Below are 24,007 nucleotides of genomic sequence, written 5' to 3' on the forward strand. Positions count from 1 at the left end.
TTGCTTGTTCTCCCTGCGTTCGCGTGGGTTTCCTCCGGGTACTCCGGTTTCCCCCACAGTCCAAAGACATGCGGTACAGGTGAATTGGGTAGGCTAAATTGTCCGTAGTTTATGTGTGGATGTTTCCCAGAGATGGGTTGTGGCTGGAAGGGGATCCGCTGCAGAAAAACTTGCTGGATGAGTTGGCGGTTCATTCCGCTGTGGCGACCCCAGATTAATAAAGGGACAAAGCCGCCAAGAAAATAAATGAATGAATGAATATATTAGTCACCGAACATCTTTAGAAATAGATTACAAAACATAACAAACTACAAAATTTCAACAAAAATTTTCATGAATTTTTATATTTCTCTTTTCAATTCTTATATTTTCTCTAACTTATAAATTTGTGTGCACTAATTTTGTACCATTATCATAAGTTGTTTTTGTTAGATAAGTTAAAGTTTGAGCTTCAGTACTTTCTAATCTAATGTATATGCAGAAATATAACATTGTAACGCTTCCTATAGAAAAAAAATTATTTAAATGAGATATTTGTGAGGGATGTACTCATATATGTATGTAATTTATGACATAATATAAAAAGCGATCACGTTGCCTAATAACCCAGAGTAAATCCAGATTAAACATGGCGCGTGTGTTGTGTTACTTACATTGGCACGTAAATATAAACTAATGTGTGGTCTTAAATGTACTAATTTATAAGCCTTAGAAACTCATGCATCCACTCATGCATTTGTTTTATAAATATCCACGTCTGAATATTAATTTATTTAATCGAGTGTGGCGCGAATATAATCCTGGTGATGGTTTCTCCTAAAGGCTGCTGAAGCTGCGCTGATGATGAGGGAACAGAGATCAGAGAACAGCAGCTCTCGTCATTACTGCAGGAATAAAAGAGGACAGTAATATTTCAGAAAGAAGGGAGGAGATTTGCCGACGGCTCTCCTATTGGTTTAGTGCCGCCGTGATGGCACAGAGGAGACGGCTTCATACTTTATAAAGCTCCCTCGGAGTGAGGAAACCACTGTGAACTCTTTACAGCTGAAGTGACGCTGAGGAAAACCCGTGAGAACGCTGAACCATGAGTGAGGTAAGGGCTCCCGCTTTACCGCGTCCAGACGAGGGTTAAAGGTGCTGTAAGAACAGATGCTTTTGCGACAGAGATTGATTATATAATAGCCACAATGGTTTTCGGCATATTGATTTCTTTTTTTGGTGCTGCAGTGTGTTGCTGTGGATCTTCGCTCAGAGCAGTTTCATTACTGTAGCTGCTTATCTTTTTAATTGACGGTGGATGTGTTAAGCTAAATGTGTTATTTCATTTTACTTTATGATTTGTGAAGAGCATTTATCACCATTAAAATAAGTTTCATTGTCATGTTATCATGTTTTTCTTAATAAAAGTCCACTTTCTGTGAGGTTATTTTCATGAAACATATACTGTAGGCTAGACTACACTGTATGCTACCAACATACATAGAGTATCTATCTATCTATCTATCTATCTATCTATCTATCTATCTATCTATCTATCTATCTATCTATCTATCTATCTATCTATCTATCTATCTATCTATCTATCTATCTATCTTTTACATCAGTAAATTCTGTTTAGTTCTAAAGGTAGGTTTTGCTTTTCAAAGTCTATATTCTCTATAAACATACACATTATGTGACATTATGCAACACAAAGACTGAATTTTCTCTCTGTAATTGCCTGGGAGAAGCGATACACTTCATTGAACACACAGTGACCTTTTGAGACACGATCACTCAATAGCAAGGCATGTTATCACTATGGGAACTCGCCATTAAATAGCATTATAGGCTGTTTAATGGCAGTTCAGAAAAACCAGGGAGGTAACTGAAAAACATCAGCTGCAAAACTGTAACATACAAAAACGACATTGTGTTAACCGATGGATATTTCATTCATTATTTAATGTATGCAGCCCATGTACATACAAGTGCATACCTCAATGTTAAATGTATAAAATGCTAAACTAGTTGAGCCTTTTTACAGATTTTCTCAGTCACTTTGCTACATTTTTCTGATCAGAATTGAAGTGCATTTCTCAAAACAACGTGGACAAATAGCAAAACACCATGGATTACTTGCAAAAGCCAGTTTCTTGCTCAAAATCCTTAGTTCATCTCTCAAAACTAAATTTCTGTGTCAATTAATGTGTCAGTGCCATCTGAAGTAAAAGTCCTTGTGTCATCGTGTACAGATAAAACTTAGTCATGTTGTTAATTTAACACTGTACTCTGGATGGCAGTTCTGATGTAAACTATGGCTTTTTTTTGCTGTTTGTACTGTAATTTGTTGCTAGATCCTATCATTGTGATGCAGAAAGGAAAAGACAGCATTGCATAGTACAAATAAAGTAGTAATGTGAAAATAGGAATCTCCTTTGAGATGCACCTTCATTAGAAAAAGTCAAGGTTCACCTGGGAGAAATGTACTAATTGTAGACAGATTTAGAAAAAAAAAAGTCTAATGGAAATGTCTAGAAAAATGCATTATGACAAAATATTATGACAACTTGTTCAGCCATTTTATGATGACTTAAACCTTGAACAAACGATTAAATGTTATGCGGGGTGAGGCTATTCAACAGAGACCAAAATTAATCTAGGAAGCATCAGAGAATTGCACATAATCATTTGCATGGATGTACAAACGCATTTGCAACTTGTTCTGAGAAATAAGAAACGGCTTTTTTGATGTGCACAAGTGACACAATGATGTGAAGATTGAACAAGTATTTTTGGGAATTTTAATTGTGATCTGAGAAAATGGACCAAAGCGACTGAGAAAAACTGTAAAATAATGCACTATATGCCATAGTGGTTATATACTGTGAGTAAATGCAATATTGTCACGTAGACATGATGTTATAAAAAGAGTAAGCATTTTGCAACCTTAAAATCACTTAAATACAAATGTTGTCTCTTTTATTATTTAATATCTACAAAGCAGAATTTTTTTTTCAGCTTTTATGTATTAAAAGCCTGTTATCGGCTTTATTTTGATTTGATTCTCTGGCTGCATATTGCACTTCATCTTCACTATTGAATCGCTGTTTTCCAATGTGATTTTGTGTGTAGTTAGGTTTATACACAGTTCCTAGTAATATTATAATACTGTCAGTTACTGTTGTATGATAAACAAAATACATATTGGTTCAGGACAACACATTTATTGATGAAATATAAATCCTGGGCTATTACTATTATCAGTCTTAGGGTTGGGCAATTCATCGAAAAATAATCAAAATCGACATTGAGAGCCTATGGTCGATTGAAAATTTTCCAGGTCAATTATTTCAATTAGTTTCCCTACCGCATGTGGAGTCACGCGACCCCGCTCTGTTTATACTTCTGCGTCAAGTGCAAGTGTATGATCTAGCGCAGCCTTCACTGTGGCTGACACGACACTTACAAAACCTCAGAAAAAAGCCATGTAGTTAAGGCTGATTTATACTTCTGCATCCACTTTGAAGCCACATTTGATCTCTTGTCAAGCCCTACTTTGCACTATACTGACGATGATTGGAAACTGCCCTGAGATGCTTTGAGATGGCATATTTTCCATTCCATTGAAATTCTTATTTACATTAAAATATTTGTTTACAGAAGATGCAAGAAATGCACTGTTGTATTATAACTTTATAAAATAAAATATTATTTACAGGATATACAAGAGTTTTATTTTATTTTGTTTCCAAAAGTACAAGTTATTCACCTTTTTTATAGGAAAAAAGTGACTTTTGGTTTTAGGCAATTTGTGTTTTAAAGAGCCCCTATCATGGTATTTGAAAATGACCCTCCATGTAGTGTGTAACACAACTCTAATGCTGCGTTCACAAGAGACGCGAAACACGTGGATACATTGCACTATTCGCGCGTAAATAGCCATGTGAAACTTTGAGTTTACTCCCTTCATTCGCGCGTCAAATTCACTTCAGATCAGACGCGGATTTGCGTGATGGGCAGGGCTTCTGTCTGCCCGGTGACTCTAGCTTTGTTGCTAAATGGCTAACATGGATTTTATTAAGAAAATAACAGTGTTTATGTGCTCTATGAGACTCTGTTGATGTGTTTAGGGCCGTGTCTGAGTCCACTAGATCCTTTCAGAGGTGCATTCAGCTCTGTGAGCTCATGAACAGCTCCAGAAACTGAACCTGGATGATGGAGGCTTTCAGCAGTGCTTCTGACTGAGCCAAGCCCAGTTTGAAGAACTGTTGTCGGTGTTGGCTTCCCCTGGGACACCAACAACAGGCGGTACGTTACAATCACGCCCCCACAAGAGCAAGCTCCTGATTGGTTAATGCTGCGTGAATGTCCGCTTAAGTTCAGCTCTTTGAACTTGAGCGATTTGTGCGAAGCGTGCTTTAAGCACATCATATGCACTAAACGCTCAATTCGCGATGCGCATATTGCGTTATCCGCGCAAATCGCGCCGCAGGATGTCTATTCGCGCATTTGCATTGACTTAACATGTAAATCACTCGCGCTTGACGCTCCTTCCGCGTCTGATGTGAACTCGGCATAAGTGAAGTTAAATATCCAGCTAAGGCTTAAATCTAAAAGTGCACCGTGTTTAAAACTATTGATTAATTTATAAAAGAGTCGACTCATAGTGCCTTCAAATGAATCGTCTTGGTAACGAGTCTTTAGTTGTTTTGGTGTTATGTCAATACAAAACTTAAGCCCTGTCCAACTGTTGCACGCAAACCCGGAAAAATTTAAACACCTGGCCCCGCCCACAAACAGTAGCAAAGAAAAAGAGGAGCACAAACACTGTTGCAAATCCCAGTTGAGTCAAGTCGTGTAGACGATATGCTCCGCTGGATATTATTGGAAGTGTGAGGGAAAAGTTATTGTTCTTTTCTCTACCCAAGGATGAAACTGTGAAAAGTCCATGGTTGAGGTTTATTTTTTGCAAAACTACCCCAGCATTATACCCCCAGCTGTGTTCCTGTCATTTTTCTGACGAGTGCTTCAGCAATCTACACACTTACAACAAAGCATTCAGCGGCCGTTTGCTAAAGGAAAGATCAGAAAAGACTATTGATGTGTGGGACTTTGTCAGAGCTCGACAGAAACTTTACAGTTTACAGTTCATGGACCAGTTTCTTCCCCCATTTCACAAGTGTAAGTGCGACTAAAATGGTTGCCACCTTTGGGTGGTTGAAATTACGAGAGTTTTCTGCTAAATAAATAGCAAAACGGGAGGGTGGTGGGAGATGGGTCTGAAATACGGGAGATGGGTCTGAAATACGGGAGACTCCCAGGAAAAACAGGAGTGTTGGCAGGTATGCTCACACATACACTATGCACTCTGACTACTTCAATATTGCTGATAGGCTGTGATGGGCAGCTCGCGCTGAACGCAGTCCAGACCAATCACAACAGACTGTCATCGGTCCAATCAGCGCAGATTAGCATTGTGCTAAGGAACAAATGAATCGCTTAAAAAATCATATGTGAGTCGCTGGGATAATTAGGTAAAAGTAAATACATATTATAAAACAATGAAAGTGTTTTTTTTTCCTATCAGCCTGTTGTTGGAGACCCCCAAAATTAAAATATGACCATATTTAATGTATAATAGGAGCTTTTTAATTCCAGTTGTTTAATGTTGATGTTCACTAAATAGTCATAGATAGTAGATAATGTATGTTTCCTTCAATTATTTTAAAATCAAGTAATGCACCCTTCATTCAGTGAGAATTTTTACTGTACAAAACTTGTTCGTGAACCAAGAAGGCAAAATAAATAAATAAATAAATAAATAAAAATCATTCATTAAATGTAATCGAATCAAAATGTTCAATTAATTGATATTTTGATTTTAGGCCGAGTCGTCCAGCCTTAGTCAATCTCCTTTTTAATCTTCAAATACCTTTTGGACATTAACAGAATATTCAGTTACTTTATTACAGTATTTTGTTTATCAGAATGGCTGAATTCTTTTATTTATTTTTTGCTTAGGTTGGATGTAGCATATTCTCAGTAAATAGTTCATACATTTCTTCGAGAGGAAGTCCTAATTAACTTCAAAGCTGTCGGAAGTGGTACAATTGTGGCGTATCTCTCCAGCAACGTGAACTAGGTGTGTGTGCGCTTTCTTGTCGTTATTTTCTGTGACCTGCAGTGCTTTTGAACACGATGTGCCAGATGTAACATAGAGAGGGCTGCTAATTACGAAAGAGGAAAATTAGCATAAACTCAGCCCTGATTTAAGCAGTCAGGTCATTACTATGCATTCAGTTTGCTTCAAAGTATTAGAGCGTTTAATATCTAAAGAAAAAGGCCAATTACTGTGAGAGCTGTGATCAAACACCATATGGCTTCTTCTCATTAGCTTTCACACGGCCTTTTCTTATAGAAAATTTGATAGCAGAAGCTGTTTATCAATCCTGTTTTTTTTTTTTTTTTGTAAAAGCATTACATTCTGATACAGATCTGGAATATCTCAATCTCTAAAAGATAAGTGAAATCACACAGCTCTCACACATCCTAAAAAATGCAAGTATATCTGGTTGTGGACTGCAAGACGGGGGCGTAAGATGAAGGGGCGTAACTTGTAGTAACTAAGAGGCGTAACTTGCAGTTATCAAGATCCCATTGAACCATGCGAGATGTCACAACGAGTTTTTTCCAAATTTATCCACAACCAGTTCATTTAAATAAATTATTATATTCATTCATTTAGCAATTCCGCCATGCAACTTGCTGACTTCTTCATACGTTTTGTCATGACAGTTAGCCTACTCGGCATGGCCCCCCTGTGGTCACAAATAACATTACAATGGTAAGCGCATCAAGTATGAAAGCCAGTGTGGACGTGGATTGTTTTTGTTCTAAAATGCCATTTTAAAACTAAGACGTATTAGTGTTATCAGGGGTCTAAGTGTGTGTTTTTCACAAGCTGGTTTGCTACAGGGGCGGAAGATCACAATGCTGACTCAGCATCGTGAAAGTGAACAGCGGATGGGGGAGGAGGGAGGTTGAGGAGGGGGGGGTCGGTAAAATAGGGTGCCGGATCAGATTTCAGAGATGCCGGATCCAGCGTGTTCCGGCACAAATTAAGTCCTGCGTTATATAATGATTTGCCTAATTACGCCAACTTGCCTAATAAAGCCTCTAAATGTCACATTAAGCGGTATAATAATATCATGAAAAAACTCTAGTAAAATATTTTGTACTGCCATCATGCTAAAGATAAAATAAGATAATAATAAATAATTAGTTATTAAAGCTATTATGTTTAAAATGTGTAGAAAAAAGTAATATTTCTGTTAGTGATGGGAAGTTCTGATCATTTTACTGACTCGGATCTTTGAGTCTTGTTCATCAAGATGAACGAATCTTTTTTCGAGTCATTTCGTTCATTTGGTTCAATTTGCCAAAATATTAATAAAATGTTACGAATTGCTTCCAAACACATCTACAGCTAGCCCAAAAGGTTGATCGCCCGACAAATAAGTCATTAACAGAATATAAGAAGGAGAAAATAATAATTCAATGTTGACCTGCTGTTTTGTCTATGAAGGTAATGTTTTCTCCTTGCTCAGCTCACCTCTTCATGTCTTCAAAAATGTCAGGGGTACACTGACAGTCACATATAATCGTAATCAATGCACAGTCTAAGCCATGGTAGGATAGGAGCCATGATCGTTCGTTCATCACGTGACAGAATGACTCAAACCCGAGGACTCGAGAGATGAACGGTTCAATTCCTTTTTCCTGCTCTAAACGCGTATGATTGGCCCGTGATGAACGAGTGACTCAGACCCGATAGAGGACTCGAGAGGGGAGTGGATCAATTCTTTTTCTGGCTCTAAACGCATATGATTGGCCTGTGATGAACGAGTGACTCAGACCCGATAGAGGACTCGAGAGGGGAGCGGATCAATTCTTTTTCCGGCTCTAAACGCATATGATTGGCTTCTGCCAATGTGATGAAGACTTGAAATTAACGATACTACCTGCACAAATGTGCGCACGCACGGATGAACGAATCACTCCCTGAGAGGACTCGTAGTTCCTGAGTCATATTGAAGATTCGTTCAAAATGAACAAATTGTTCATGAACGACCCATCACTAATTTCTGTTAAATAGAGGTGGGGGAGCTAATAAATCAGGAGGGCTAATAATTCTGATATGCTTCAACACTGTCTTGATAAGCCACTAGGAGTGTTTCGCTTACGGCACACGCTGCGCGTAGTAGAACAATCACAACAGACTGGGTCATCAATCATTAAAAAATAAGCCAGAAAAGGCTTAAGATGCAAATTGAGAGTTAAACGTGTCATTTTTTATCATTTAGTTCATTGACATGAGACATTCTCTAACTAGAAAGTCCTGATCTAGGTGTCAAGCACATATAAGGATGTGTAAACAGCAAATGGGGTAATTATGTGAACAACCCCTCACACCTTAAACTGTAACCTCATTATTTGTTAATAAGTAAACAGAATTCTTTATGTATGCATCTAAATATACTTTTATGTTTAAATACACCTCTCTAGTGAATTAAGTATACATTTAGAGTTAAGCATACATATTTCATGACATAATTTAGTAAAATGTAAATGTAAAGTAAATATATGCACTTATTTAAAACATTCATAATGTTGTGGCTGTGACAACATGGACTTAAATTGTTTAATATTGCTGAAATCAGTTTAAATAATGGTCAGTGATGCCTACTTGATTAAGAAGATGATTTAGCAACATACACATATTGTTGGGCCTTTTTAGTAGTTTTTAACCACTGGACCGCTGGATGTGCTGTTTGTGTCGTGCAGTTACTGTGTTTCTTATATACTGTAAGGAATCAGTGAGTTGTATGTGGTTGACATTACCGCTTCATGTCATGGTGCCATAATGTATGTTTTGCATTGAGATTAGCTAAATTGTTTTAGATTTATTATTTATATTAATTTTTTATGTATAATTATAAAAAAAATATTAAAAAATGAATATTTATTTTTTTAAAGCAGATCTATTTAATTATTAAGATTTCTTTCATTTTTAAAACAGTGAAAGGAAATTAAAAAAATATGCTTGAGTGAACTAAAAAATGTATTTAATAAATAATAAAATAAGGTAATTCGTTCATTTTCATTCAGCATCAGTCACCACAGCATAATTTATAAAGAACCGCCAGCATAACTTATCCAGCATACAGTAGGTTTTACGCAGCGCATAGCCTTCCAGCTGCAACCCAGCACTGGGAAACACCCATACACCCTCACATTCACACACATACACTACGGCCAATTAGCTTATTCAATTCATCTATAGCTGTGGGGGAAGCACCCGGAGGATACCCAGCCAGGGCTCGATTGAGCAACCTTCTTGCTGTGTGGCGGCAGTGCAGTGAGCCACTGTGCTGCCATAAATAAATGAAAATAAATGAATAAATAATAATAAATAAATAAATTCATAATAAATGAACTCTAAAGCAGAAGTTACTTAATAGGAAAGCAAAAATATCACAAATAAATAACTACACTATTTTGATATACAATGTGTTTTTAGTTGTTTAACAAACAATATAATTATAATTCATCATTATTTGCTCCAGTATTTTAGTGCGTGACGTTTAACATTACTAGTTTTGCTACAGAATATTATATAATAACAAACATATTTAAAATACGTTTTAATAAATAGAAGTGTGTTAAAAAAATTTATTAATTAAAAAAAAAAAAAACAGTACACAGATATCCAAAACATTTTTGAATATAAATAATCTATTCATAATAAAATACATTCTGCGTCTCAATGAATATATTTAATTTTCCATTTACTGGCCGCGCTGTTTGGACCAGAGGCAACAGGGCATGATGAATGTAGTCATCACAGGAACAGAGCTGCAGAGCACAGATTGAGGATAGATCAAGAGCCACTCGGCACATTTAATCTGATTTTGACAACTCTTGAAGAACTGCCCACATTACTCATTTCAAAATAGTCTCTTCGTCTCTCGTCTAATTCATCTCTGACCTCTCCACACATCACTTCTCTCACACTGGACTGCTTTACGACACTCAAAAGGCCTACTACATTTCTCCAAGAAACACGACGAGCTGTCAGAAATCCGATTGGACATGTGCTGCCATGAGCAAGAATGTGCCCGGGCATCTGAATGCCCCTTGATTGCCACTGACTTTTTTTTTTTTTTGCCCCTTGCAACTGTCTGATGTAATACATCCATAAACCCAAGCTGTTCTCATTCTGCCTGTTTACAGTGGATGTGAAGTCAGTTTACAAATGACATCTGACAAGCATCTGCAGACTATTCAACACTCACAACATTTAACTACTGTAATAAGAGATTTGAGTAGTAATAGTACTAAATGAGGGTGAATAATAGTTCAACAAACACAAAATCAATCTTAAAATTTGGACTGGTTTTTCTTTTTGGCAATAGCCAAATAGACATCATAAAGGTCAAAATAACTGATTTTCCTGTCATGCCAAATATCATTAGAATATTACACAGAGACCTTAGCTGGTCAGGCTGGAAAATGACCAGCTAAAACCAGCTTGACCAGCCTGGTTTAAGCTGGACATAGCTGGTTTTGGCCGGGCTCCCAGCCTGCTAGGCTGGTCAAGCTGGTTTTAGCTGGTCATCTCCCAGCCTAACCAGCTAAGACCAGGCTGGAAATGGCTGGAAACCAGCCTGGAAATGGCCAAAACCCCTCTAAAACCAGCCTGGTTGACCAGCTAAAACCAGCCAACCAGCCTAGGCTGGTTTAAGCTGGATTTTTCAGCAGGGTTTGGATATATATTGGATAAAGAACATTGGATTGGGCAATGGCGGCATGGTGGCTCAGTGGTTAGCACTGTCGCCTCGCAGCAAGAAGGTTGCTGGTTCTAATCCCGACAGGACCAGTTGGCATTTCTGTGTGGAGTTTGCACGTTCTCCCCGTGTTGAAATGGGTTTCCTCTGGGTTCTACTAATTTCCCAATCAGTCCAAAGACAGGTGCTGTAAGTGAATTGAAAAAACTAAGGCCCAATCCTAGTTCTACCCCTTAGCCCTTCCCCTTACCACTACCCTCGGTTTGTGTGTTCAGGTCAAGGGGTAGGGCTGTCCCAATTCTATTTAGCTTAAAGGCGTAGGGCTAAGGGGAAGGGGTGAATCTGCTTGTTAAGTATGACGTCACGCAAATCGGCTTCCGGGTCCAAGCGCTCTATTCAACTGAATGGGGAGACTCATGAAATGGTAATAATAAACGTTTACAAAGCGATTTAATGCTTTCGAAAATCGCAATCGCAGTATATATGTCCATGCCTAATATCCGATTGCCAGAAAGTGATAATTTTTTTTATAAATTGTTAAATTTTTGGTATTTGATATGCAGCAAGCCCAGAGATTGTTGTGTACACTACGATTTTATATAAAATTAACTTTAATGTGTGATAGGAATAAAACGTGATCATAAACAAATGATTTCTCCACTCAAATGAATGGCGGCTTGGACCCGGAAACAGTATACATACGTCACAAATACGTCACCACAAGCGAATAGCTCTTCGAACGAAGATTTTTCAGGACCACACTCAAAACCAAAGGGTAAGAAAATACAAAAATAGAATTGGGCCTTAAATTGTGCTTAGTCTAGCTTGTACACACTGGGGTGCTTTTCGTTTGCATTTATTGTCAGCGTTTTTCGAGATGTTTTTCCGAATTCAAACCGAAGTGATTTTCGAGCAGAAGAGTATGCTAAATCACTCCTTGACATTAGATGGCGCTACACAACTTTAAGCTTCTGACACCAACTTGTAGCAGGTGAGAGAGAGAAACGATTAACACGCTTGTTGTTAAAATGACTGGCAATTCGAACAAGCATGGATGGTTTAAGTAGCAGCTCCAGCGGTAGCAATGAAGAAATGATTATTGTTCACCAGTTCAATAAGCAGCTCCATGTTCATATCGCCTCTGGCCATCTTCTTCAGTGTGACATTGACAGTTTTGCGCTTCAGCGCCTCCAAGTGCTGTTTACTGTAACTTCAGCAGCTCGATTAAAAGGGATTAGTGGAGAATGTAAAAAACGAGCATGAGGTATTTTTTTTAAAAATGACGGTTTTGCGCGTTAGTGTGAACGATCACATTGGCCCCCTTTATTTAGTCATGAGGCGTTAAATGTTAATGAAAAACACAAACAAAAAACGTCCCAGTGTGCACGGACCTTAAGTTTGTGTGTGTGTGTGTGTGTGTGTGAATGAGTGTTTATGGGTGCTTTTTAGGGGTGTAACAATATTGTAAATACCGTCATACCGCAATAGTAATTTTTTTCAATAATACCGTAGGTGCATGACTCAATAAATCTATATTTCTGAGAAAAGTTGGCTTAGGCGAATGAAGCGAACGGGAGGTAGCGGGAACTACAATTCCCATCAGCCTAGAAGTGGCCATCATCCTTTGCAGTCAGTTGTCACCACAGATCCAGTAATGCGGAAATGGAGTGTGTTGCTAGTAGAGGGGAAGAAAAAGAGCTGGAAATGATCGAACCTAAAGTGAGTTTAAAATTGGATGTGTGGAAGAATTTCGGTTTCTTTCTAAAAAGATACGAAAAAGGAGAAAAGGTGACAGACAAAGAAAAAAATTATATGCAGGCACTGCCAGACTGCGGTGAAATATAAGTCGGGGAATACGACTAAAAACAGTCATGGGGACTGCAGAACACAGCACACTTGTTAGATTAATGCAGACATTGGCTTGTACCGCAAAGAGACCTCTATCTCACTCATGGCTTTCTTCTCAAGTGGTGGAAAGACAATGCACAACGTTACCCACTGCTGTCAACCTTGCCTAAGAGATCCCAGCTTTTACCAGATTATAGTTATATGATAATTTTCCTTAAAAAACCCATCTCTATCAAAGTGAGTGAGTGATTAAATGTTGAATGTGATGAGTTTTCAACAATACTAAATTGAAACTTTATTTTTTATATATGGTTTAATAGTTTTTTGTTATTAAAATTGAAAAATTGAAGTTCCTGTTTCAAACTTACAGATAGATGGCTAATTTGTATGTCATTGATATGTTCAGTGCTAAGGTAAATAAACTCTTTTAGCACTTTTTTCGAGTCCTTTCATTAGTTTTGTTTTTCCTGTAAATTATTCAATAAATACCGTACCGTGTCATTCATACCAAGGTATTATCGTACCGTGAAATTCTGATACCGTTACATCCCTAGTGCTTTCCAATACTGTGCTGCAGCTGGAAGGGCATACGCTGTGTAAAACATATGCTGAAATAGTTTGCTGTTCAAACCGCTTCGGTGACCCCTAAAATAGAGACTAAACTAAAAGTAAAATAGACTAAAATAGTAAACTAGACTAAAAGTAAAATTAATGATTGGATATTGTAGAAATGAACAAACATGAACCAACAACGAGCGATGCATTCATCATAGTACTCACTGGTCAGATAAATATTAGCAACAGATCTTAATAATGTTTTAGAAAATGCTGAAATGAACACTGATATAAATACTTCAGAGGTATGTTTTATTGTATGTCGATAATGCTAAAAAGACCTAACAGACAAAGTGCTACTAAGATGCTGATAGTATGAAATGTGATAAACAAAACATTATGATCTCGGCTTGTTGAATCTGCATAAACAACAAATAGAAATAAAGAATATAAAATATAAAATGACTGTTGTTCTTTTGGGCAGCACGGTGGTGTAGTGGGGAGTACAATTGGCTCACAGCAAAAAAGGTTGCTGGTTTAAGTCCCAGCTGGGTCAGTTGGCATTTCTGTGTGGAGTTTGCAAGTTTGTGTTCATGTGGTTTCCTCCAGGTTTCCCCAAGACATGTGCTATAGGTGAATTGGGTAAGCTAAATTGTCCGGAGTGTATGGGTGTTTCCCATAGTTTCAGCTAGAAGGGCATCCGTTGCGTAAAAACATGTGCTGGATAAGTTGGAGGTTCATTTTGCTGTAGCGACCCCGAATTAATAAAAGCACTAAGCCAAAAAGAAAATGAATGAATGAATGTTGCTTCTTTGTTGCAGAACTCCACCTCACCATACACAGTAAGGGATTTACCTTTGACCAATTACAAGATGAGGAATCGCCGTTGTTGAGTAATATTTTGGTTATTTCCTCTTTCCTTAAATCTCTAAAGCATAAGCTGCTTCTTTGAACATTTGCAAACGAAGTAGCTCAAGCTGCTGGGCAAAGGCGTAGTAAATTTTTAGTTTGGCTAAAGGCATCAACACATCAGCATATTAAGAAGCTTAAGTGAACAGTTTTGTTGCCCAAGCTGGATTATGTGAACTTTGCAGTATCATTCTTACAGCCTTGCATGTTTGGCAGTGCTTGCTAAGGCATACGTCACTGTGAATATTGCTCACCCTGTAAATATCGCAAACTCAAAACCCTAAGCATTCAAATTCCTAAACCATCTGTACCACGCACATGAATCATGCTTCAAAATCATGCCGCTTATCAAGGAAAGATGCATTAATACTTTTAGAAGTGATTGTAACCACATAGCAACATACTAATAACCACTCGGAAAGCTTAGCAACCAAATATAGCAGCAGACTGGCTCAGCTTGACTGAATTTTATGTTAGAGTACAAACATTTCTAAGATTTCACATCAACAGCTGCTATGAAACGATGGTTTAAGTAATGTTGGAATGAGCTGGACATGTTACCACCACTATATTAGTGTGTCAAATTGACCATTCACCCAGCGATTGGATTAACAAACTGATTGTACAACAATATCATCTAGAGCAGGGGTGTAACTTGGTCCTGGAGGGCTGGTGTCCTGCATATTTTTAGTTCCAACCCCAATTAAACACACATGAACCAGCTAATTAAGCTTTTTCTAGGTATACTAAAGACTTCCAGGCAGGTTTGTTGAAGGAAGTTGGAGATAAATTATGCAGGACACTGGCCCTCCAGGACCGTGTTTGGACACTCCTGATCTAGAGCAATGGACTCAAACTCCTGGAGGGCCACGGCTCTGCATAGTGTAGCTCCAACCAGCTCCAACTCACAACTGCGTCTCTAGTAGCCTTGAACACCTTGATTAGTTGGATCAGCTGTGTTTGATTAGGGTTGGAGCAAAACTGTGCAGACCTGAGGCCCTCCAGGAATTGAGTTTGAGACCTATGATTAGGGCCAGACGGAATCTGCGAAAGTTTTTTGCTATTTCTGCAAAGAATTTTGGTAAAAATCTGTGGATTTCTGCAGAATTATTTTGGGAGCATCATAACTAAAACCGAATGAACCGCCAACTTATCCAGCACGTACCCTTCCAGCCGCTTCTCATCTCTGGGAAACATCCACACACTCAATCATACACACACTTATACACTACGGACAATTTAGCCTACCCAATTCACCTGTACCACAGTCTTTGGACTGTGGGGGAAACCGGAGCACCTGGAGGAAACCCACGCGAACGCATGGAGAACATGCAAACCCCACACAGAAATGCCAACTGAGCTGAGCCGAGGTTCGAACCAGCGACCTTCTTGCTATGTGGCGACAGCACTACCTACTGCGCCACTGCTTGGCCTTATTATAACTTTAATACCTCAAATAAATATATAGTTCACCTACTTATTTCAGACCATTTTGTCTGTGTTACGCCGGGGAGTGACACTCACAACAGAAGGTGAATCCAATATGCAGGTTTATTCTTTGTCAGGCAAGCAATGGTCAAAACGGGTATATGCAGGCAGTCCAGAATTGTAGTTGTAACAGGCAATAGGTCAAAAGGCTGGCGGCTAAACAGGATAACTAGGATACAAAGCTAGGTTCAAACACGGAGAACTAAGACAGGGAGAAACCCGTTGTAATGTCACTAACAGTAAACAAGACTCGGCAAACTTAAGGAGTGAATGTGTGGCTTAAATAGTGTGTGTTAATCAGTCTCTGAAAGTCCTCAGGTGTGCGAATGTAATCAAGCTAAATGAGGAAGCAGGTGTGTGGGCGAAGAGCATGTATGAAGTTGAAGTCCATTTACAAACACATTTGTAGTTCTGTGAGTGAGAATGTTTTCTAGCGACCTCTGGTGGTTAGAGATCGCTGGTGAATGTGACAGTCTGCTTCTGTCTGAAATCAACATTTGTGTAGATATTATTTAGCATTTCTTCAGGGAGTGCACAAAAATACAGTTGGACAGTATTGTTAAAGTTTACAATAAAATCTACATCACTTTTTCCAACTTAAAACGCCGAAAAGCTAAATATGCCCACTGTGAATTTAATAATAAGTTACATTTGTGATTTTTACAAAATCATTGCTGTGATCAGATTTTTTTTTTATTGCTCCTGATGTAAGGCAAGGCAAGGAAAGTTCATTTATATAGCACATTTCATACACATTGGCAATTCAAAGTGCTTTACATAAACAGGAATAAAAGAGAAAAGTATAAGAACATAAAAACTAATGGTAACACTTTACAATAAGGTTCATTAGTTAATGCCTTTACTAACATGAACTAATCATGAACAACACTTGTACAGCATTTATTAATCATATTTAAACATTTACTAATGCATTATTAACATCCAAGTCCGTGCTTGTTAACATTAGTTAATGCACCATGAGTTAACATGAACTAACAATGAACTACTGTATTTTCATTAACTAACGTTAACTAACATGAACAAATACTGTTGTAAATATATTGTTCATTGCTTGTTCCTGTTAGTAAATGCATTAATTAACATTAACTAATGAACCTTATTGTAAAGTGTGACCAAACTAATAATAAAAATGTTTAAAAACAGATTAAAATGTGGTAAAACAGGCTATAAAAATGCAAAAGAATAGCAAGATATAGTAAATGTATTAAATATTCAATTCAATTCAGCTTTATTTGTATAGCGCTTTTACAATGTGGATTGTGTCAAAGCAGCTTCACATAAATGGTCATAGTAACTGGAACAGTGTAGTTCAGTTTTTAGTGTTTAAGTTCAGTTCAGTTTAGCTCAGTTCAGTGTGGTTTAATCATTACTGAGAGTTCAGACACTGAAGAGCAAATTCATCGATGCGTAGCTCTACCAATCCTGAACCATGCAGGCCAGTGGCGACAGCGGAAAGGGAAGAAAAACTTCACCTGATAGGAGAGTGAAGAAAAAAAAACCTTGTGAGAATCAGACTCAGTTGGGCACGAGCATTTTAATTTCTCCGCTGGCCAAAAGTCTTGTGCAGAGCTTTAGTCGCCGTGGTGGAGGCTGGAAGCTGGCCTCAGCGAAGACTCGTCTGTCCCTGGAGCGTCACTGGAATCAGACTCATGTTCTCCACTCCCTATGACCATCAGCGCAGCAGCAGCTCAGGATACGGTCTGGTCCCGGATATGGAAACCTTGGGATCATCTCGTCGTTGGTCTTGGATCCAATCAGTGATTCCGCATAATCTGAGGACCTCGGGATGAGTATCCCCAGGTGGAAATAGAGGATAGAGAGAATAATTAGCGTAGCTGCTGTTCATAGTGTATATAAACAAGATGCAGAAGCCTGTGTGGAAACCCGCTAAGTGGTGCATTGAGTGTATGCTTTACTAAACAGATAGGTCTTTAATCTAGTTTTGAACTGGGAGAGTGTGTCTGAGCCTCGGACGTTATCAGGAAGGCTATTCCAGAGTGTAGGAGCCATAAAGGAGAAGGCTCGACCTCCTTTACTTGACTTTGCTATTCTAGTTACTACCAGAAGCCCTAAGTTTTGAGATCTTAAAGAGCGAGCTGGATTGTAGCGAGACAGAAGGTTGGTTAGATAGACAGGAGCTAGATTATTTAGAGCTTTATAGGTGAGAAGTAATATTTTAAATTCAGTACGAAACTTAACAGGCAGCCAGTGTAAGGAGGATAAAATTGGAGTGATATGATCATATTTTCTAGACCTGGTAAGAACTCTGGCTGCTGCATTTTGTACTAATTGAAGTTTGCTAATAGAGGATGCTGGGCAACCAGCAAACAGAGCATTACAGTAATCCAGCCTCAAAGTCATAGTAAATGTGGCTTGATTCCAGCTTTCTTAGATGACTGGGGCCTGTTTCAGTAAGGAGGTTCAAACAACTCGGAGTTTAAACTTGAACTCTGAGTTGATTTACCAAGAGATTAAAAACTCTGAGTTTTCGGTTTCAGAACAGCTGATCTGAGTTGGGTCAATCAACTTTGAGTAGACCAACTCAGAGTTAAGCACGCACACCGTGACTATAAAAAGGCATTATCAATGGAGCGCAGACATTACGAGTGACCATGCCAACATCTTAAAAAAAGAGATCAGCATTTCTTTCTCCGGCTGAACTTGATGTGCTCAAGCAAAGTTATAGCAAATATGAGTGTATATATTTAAAATGAAGCAACCATCAGTGAAACAGAGACAGCGTGGGAAAACAGCTGCCCAAGTTAATGCGTATTTTTTTAATTTTAAGCATTTAAACATTTTAAGTATAATAAAATAAGTAATGTAATGTGTGACGATTATACTTTTTTTCTAAACTTTTATACACTTTTATCAGTTTTAATAGATTTAACAGTGCGCTTGTTATGTGTCTGCCTTTTTATTGATCAAGGGATAGAGGTTGATATAACATAAGCAGTAAGCAGTAATAAAATAATTTAGACAGAATAATAATCCCATTAATCTAGTAACAGTGCATGTCGAAGGTTAAGCTAATTATTTATGAAAAAAAAGGACAAGCCTCGTACGTGACTTTGTTCTGTGTGTGACAAAAATGTAGCCAATAGCTGTGTTTCCCTCAAAATATAGGCTATTACATAAATTTGTGCAAAACTGGAATAACGCCTAAAAATAAAGCAGCGTTTTTATCCAAAGAGTCGAAGAAAACACAATGTCACTTCCTGATTAACTTGCGCCAAATATTAACAGTAAAAACAGAATTACTACGGTAGAAGAAGCTGCGTCAATGATTTTTTATTTAATTAATGTACCTGAGCCTCAGAAGACAATTGACACACAATGAACACGTGGGGGCGTTTGAAGCCAGACGCAGAGATCTTGACACGCTCCAGACGCTCCGAGGTAATTAATAACATACACTAATACTGAAACAGTAAAGGCATTTTAGAATGACTAAAACGCCATTTAAGATGTTCTGCAGTGTGCTCAGTCTGCTGGTTTGTCCTTTCACACACATTTTCATCATCATCTCCAACAAACCTTTTTTTAATGTACATACTGTAATTTGTTAAGTGCACTTCGTAGTTTATGTGCATCTTATCAAATAAAAGTTTAACCTACTCAGTTATGCACATGTTATATTATGCGTATTTTCAAAAGTTATGTGAATCATGACGTTTCCATCAATCTTTTTTATGGCCATCTCCAAAATTAGCTCTAAAATAGGTGTGTGGAAATGTAAGACTAATGCGAGAAATACCACTTCATCTTTAAAAAGGGGAGGAGACCAACAGAAACTCAGAGTTTGGAGAATAAAACCTGTTCCAGACCAGGTTAGATTCACAGAGTAAGTTACCACGGTAACTGACTCTGAGTTAAAGTTAACTCTCTTTTAGAAACAGGCTTGACTTACCCTGCTTTCTCCAGTTTAACAAACCTGCCATTTTGAAACGGAAAACCCAGAGTTTCTCTCATTTCAGGGTTAAACTACTCTTAGTTTTAACTTAACCTGCTTTCTGAAACAGGCCCCTGGAATACAGTAAATATTTTGTGAGGAGCAAGGACAAAAGAAACTCTACAGATGTAGTTAGGTTCTGTAATATTTTCCATGCTTATTAGATTACTATTTAGTTCCATATTACAGCATGCGACAGGAAGTACATCAAAAATAAGCTATGAATATTTGAATGGCCATTTACTTCAGTAAGAGGGTCATAAATCATACACGCCCGCGTTCACAATTCACAGAGTGCATTGCAGGCCGACAGGCTAAGTGTTGTTATGAGAATAAATCGTCCCTGTAATGTGTTAGTTTTGGTTTGATTACTGAAGCAGTATTCATCAATTGCATCAGCTCTCAGCACTGGGTTTATAAGATTCCCCAGCATCTTGCACTCGCAATGTAAATCTGTAAATTAAATCAATAAAACAAACTGACAACTTTATTAAGCCCCTCGATGGTGAGAAGTGAATTGAAAGGTGATAGCAGAACATTTAGTGAATTGAACAATAAACTGGGTAGAAACACTTTAAATAAATCTCTCCCCACTGGGAACGAGCTTGATTGATTTAAGCCTTTATTTATACAGTACTGTCAGAAATGCTCCCGCTGGTATACTCTGCACAATATTAAATAAGACTTGCTAAAGCCATTCATTTGCATGCATTTCTACTTGTTACTGTTAGTCAAGTTTTTGCACCAAATAACACAGGCTACTGGAATTCCAATCAGTTTATCCATGACAGTCAACACGGTGGCTTTAATAACTCCAATAAACTCCACCTTCCAAATACAAGAGCCAATTATTAATGGAGTAGATGCACAGCTAGTGTTTTCCAGCCACTGATAAACCTCCGGAGAAAGATTAATGTGACTATTATTAATTTCATAAGCTCTTTTATAGCATCAATGTTGTAATGTAATTACAACACATTCAGTTAAATAGACTTAAGCATTCATTTATTTATTCAAGCGTAAAACAGATGAAAGTAACCACTAGTGCTGTCAGTACCAGCAGGCTAGCGCAGAAACTCTTATGAAAATACTGGGGTAAAATAAATTGTCATATTTTAAAGACACCGCGTGGGGAAATAGAATTCAATGCAGTGCTTCTTCTCCGGTCAGAGACCCACTTGACATCGTATCTATTGAACAGTGAAGACCACTGATTTTCAAAGAAATCAGAGCTTATACAGGGTAATTATATGGGACGCTGAGGCTGGCTAGATGAAATTAAAAGTCCATATGCTTATAGCCCATTGGCAAAGTTGATGTAAGTCACTATTGAACAATAGGCTCTATCATACATCCGGCGCAATAAGGCGTTAGATGTGTTTGGTGCGATTTGTTGCTATTTTCAAACCAGTGCAACCCTAATTTTCATGTTTTGCACCACGTTGTATAAATAACAAATCCATTTGTGCCACACATTTCTAACTAATAGTTTAATTAACTAATTTTTAACAACTGTTTTTTTTATCTTTGTCATGATGACAGATGATTTTACTAGATATTTTTCTAGCTTAACTAGGCAAGTTAGGGTAATTAGTAGGGGTGTCACGATTTCGATTTTTAATCAAATCTTCTTTCGATTTTTAATCGAAATCAATCGAAATTTATGCTCAATTTCGATTATCGAATCAAAAAATAGAATCGTCGATGCTGCCACGCCCCCATGTCACGTCAGCTTGGCTTGCCAAGCGGGAAAAAAACAGGCTTGTTGAAGTGCTTGTTAAACTGCAGAAGCAGGAGACCCGTCGACAGAACTTAAACCCTCTCCTCTTTCAATGAAGTCGCCAGTGTGGAAGCATTTTGGATTTCCAGTGAGTTATGTTTAAAACGTTCGTGTTGTCGACAAAAAAAAAACACAGTTTTGCAAGCTCTGCTATGTACGTATTACGTACGGTTCGTCCGATAGACAACACCGGCATCGCGATCCTCCGCCCGCCCCTGTTGCAAATCCGCTCGCGAAAAGTACACACTCAGGCCCTGTTTACACTGTCTTTGTTTTTAAATGGCATTTTAGAACGACAACGCTTTGACATCCACAGTGGCGTGTAGCATTTCTGAGCAGCCCTTCTTCCTCTCTACCTCTGAAAATGCACATCACGTGACCACACAGACACAGACGCACTCACAGCCATGAGCTCGAGACAGCGGGTCCAGGCAGTCAGAGGACTGCTTCAATCCTTTACTCACTTGAACTTAGTCATTTTAGCGAACACCTCAGATATTGTTAGCTGGTTCCTGTTGGTTGTGCACCTTTTTTACCGACGCTATTATAACGACACAGATCACGGCCTATTCACGAGTCCCGCAGAAAAAGTGATTGACTGGTGGTAATTATGTGTGTAACTTGCCTTTATTCATTTACTGTATGATTTGTTTATGGGTAAAACAAAGACCATCCAGGTCAGGTAGTTTAAACGGTAGGCTACAAATAATTAATTGGTCATTAATTAATTAATTAATTATTCATAATCGAAAATCGAATTGAATCATGCCTTTAGAATCGAAAATGTAATCGAATCGAGGATTTGGAGGATCGTGACACCCTTAGTAATTAAGCTAATCATTCTGTAATGATGGTTTGTTTCGTAGACTTTTTAAAAGATATATTGCTTAATAATTTTGACCTTAAAATGTTTTGTAAAAAATAAAAACTAATTTTATTGTAGCCGAAATAAAACAAATAAGACTTTCTCCAGAAGAAAAAATATTATAGGAAATATTGTGAAGATTTCCTTGCTCTGGTAAACATCAATTAGGAAATATTTGAAAAAGAAGAAAAAAAAAATTACAGGAGTGCTAATAATTTTTACTTTAATTGTGTATATTGTGCAAAAAATGATTTTGGACAATGATGATATGATTTTGAAAAGAATTTTATACCGATATTCCGAAATTGTAGCGTTTCGTTGAGAATGACCAAATAAACCATCAAAAAAAGTATATACAAAAAGTATACAGTATTTTAAGCCAGGTGTTTCACAGGGTTTCAGGGTGTGTCTCGTTTCTTCAACCATTCATCAATCTTCTTTCATATTGTTAGCAATGCCCATCTTCCAATGATCCAATCGGTTCCCAAAGCACAGAATCATCCACCGTCCTTCATATATTTCTTATTTTAGGACTCATTTAAGGACCATTTTGAATGTATGTCACAATATGGGACTTTTATACTTTTATAATGACTTCAATGACTCTGCAAGCTTAACAACAGTTTTATTATTATTATTATTATTACCAATAGTCATCTTATAAGTCATGTAAAGTGCCCCTAGACTAGACCTATTGCAACATAACTCCTGTCATAAAACATACTGATCAGATATTGAAGCGTTTTTTTTTTTTTTTTTTTTTTTTTTTGACGAGGAAGAGTGAAAGGGCTCTGTGATGAGGGATTTTCTGATTTACTTCCTCTTCCTCACTGACTCACAGCAAAATAATGAGGCTCAACTGGAATTCTGAGGAAAGAAACGATTTAAACAAATGTGAATGAATTATTAAAATTAAATAAAAATCCAGAAAAGCATTATAATCAAAATATTACAGCAAAGATCATTCCGAGTTATTGAATTATGTTCAGATCCAACACCTGAATAATTTAACGTTGATGAAAATTACAGCTATTAGCCAAAGTGAATGAATTTAGGGCACTACTGTTGGAGAAAGAGTGCTTGTGGAATTCCCTCCACAGTCAGTGACTAGATGAGCTAAATGAGGAACTGAATATGATTTTAGAGTTCAGTGGTTGGAAGACCATTGTACAGCATCACCATGACATGTCATTATCTGCAAAAGGTGGACAATTAATAAATCTTTTATTCTTGTATTTTGCATGTGGTGAATGAAGTTCTGAGATTAAACAGCACTGTAAAAATGCTGAGTTCTACAAAATTCTTTCATGTTGTCCCAACACAAATCGACTAATTTAACATCATCGTTTTACAAATTGAGGTGGATTCAGCATAAATCAATTAGGTTGTCCCAAAAACAACTTAAGAATTGTGTTGTTTCAACTTATTAAATAAGTAGTTTTAACAAAACTTTGGCACAGTCATTTAGCAAGAGTTCCTATTTAATATTCAGAAGCATGAGGAACAAGGAAATATAACTTTCTTTTTAAACACCAGGCATTAAAGTAAGAGTTCAGTTTCAATAGTGTTTTTCTTTAAGGAAGTATTAAAAAGTTTTGTCTTTAAAAAGAGTTTAGAGGTTATGTACAGTATTGTAGCGCATTAATAAAAAGAGCAATGTTAATTTGGTTTGTTGTGCTGCAATTCATGTAATAATAATATTTGTGGTAGTATATAAAGAAATAAACCCCAAGAAGCTCTGAATTTATAACAGCTAAAGG

At 37.5% G+C, this 24,007-nt stretch overlaps 1 protein-coding gene across 1 annotated transcript in view; it reads left to right on the plus strand.

The window, feature by feature from the left end:
- Positions 1-1,026: 1,026 nt before the first annotated feature.
- Positions 1,027-24,007, plus strand: part of pcp4b (Purkinje cell protein 4b) — a 61,707-nt gene continuing 38,726 nt past the window's right edge. The window contains exon 1 of the mRNA XM_021466313.2: positions 1,027-1,093. Within this exon, the coding sequence (XP_021321988.1) occupies positions 1,085-1,093 (9 nt within the window). The 5' untranslated portion in view covers positions 1,027-1,084. The remainder of the gene's footprint in view (positions 1,094-24,007) is intronic.

The sequence above is a fragment of the Danio rerio genome, chromosome 15, assembly GCF_049306965.1.
Source record: "Danio rerio strain Tuebingen ecotype United States chromosome 15, GRCz12tu, whole genome shotgun sequence".
In the NCBI taxonomy this organism is placed as follows: Eukaryota; Metazoa; Chordata; class Actinopteri; order Cypriniformes; family Danionidae; genus Danio; species Danio rerio.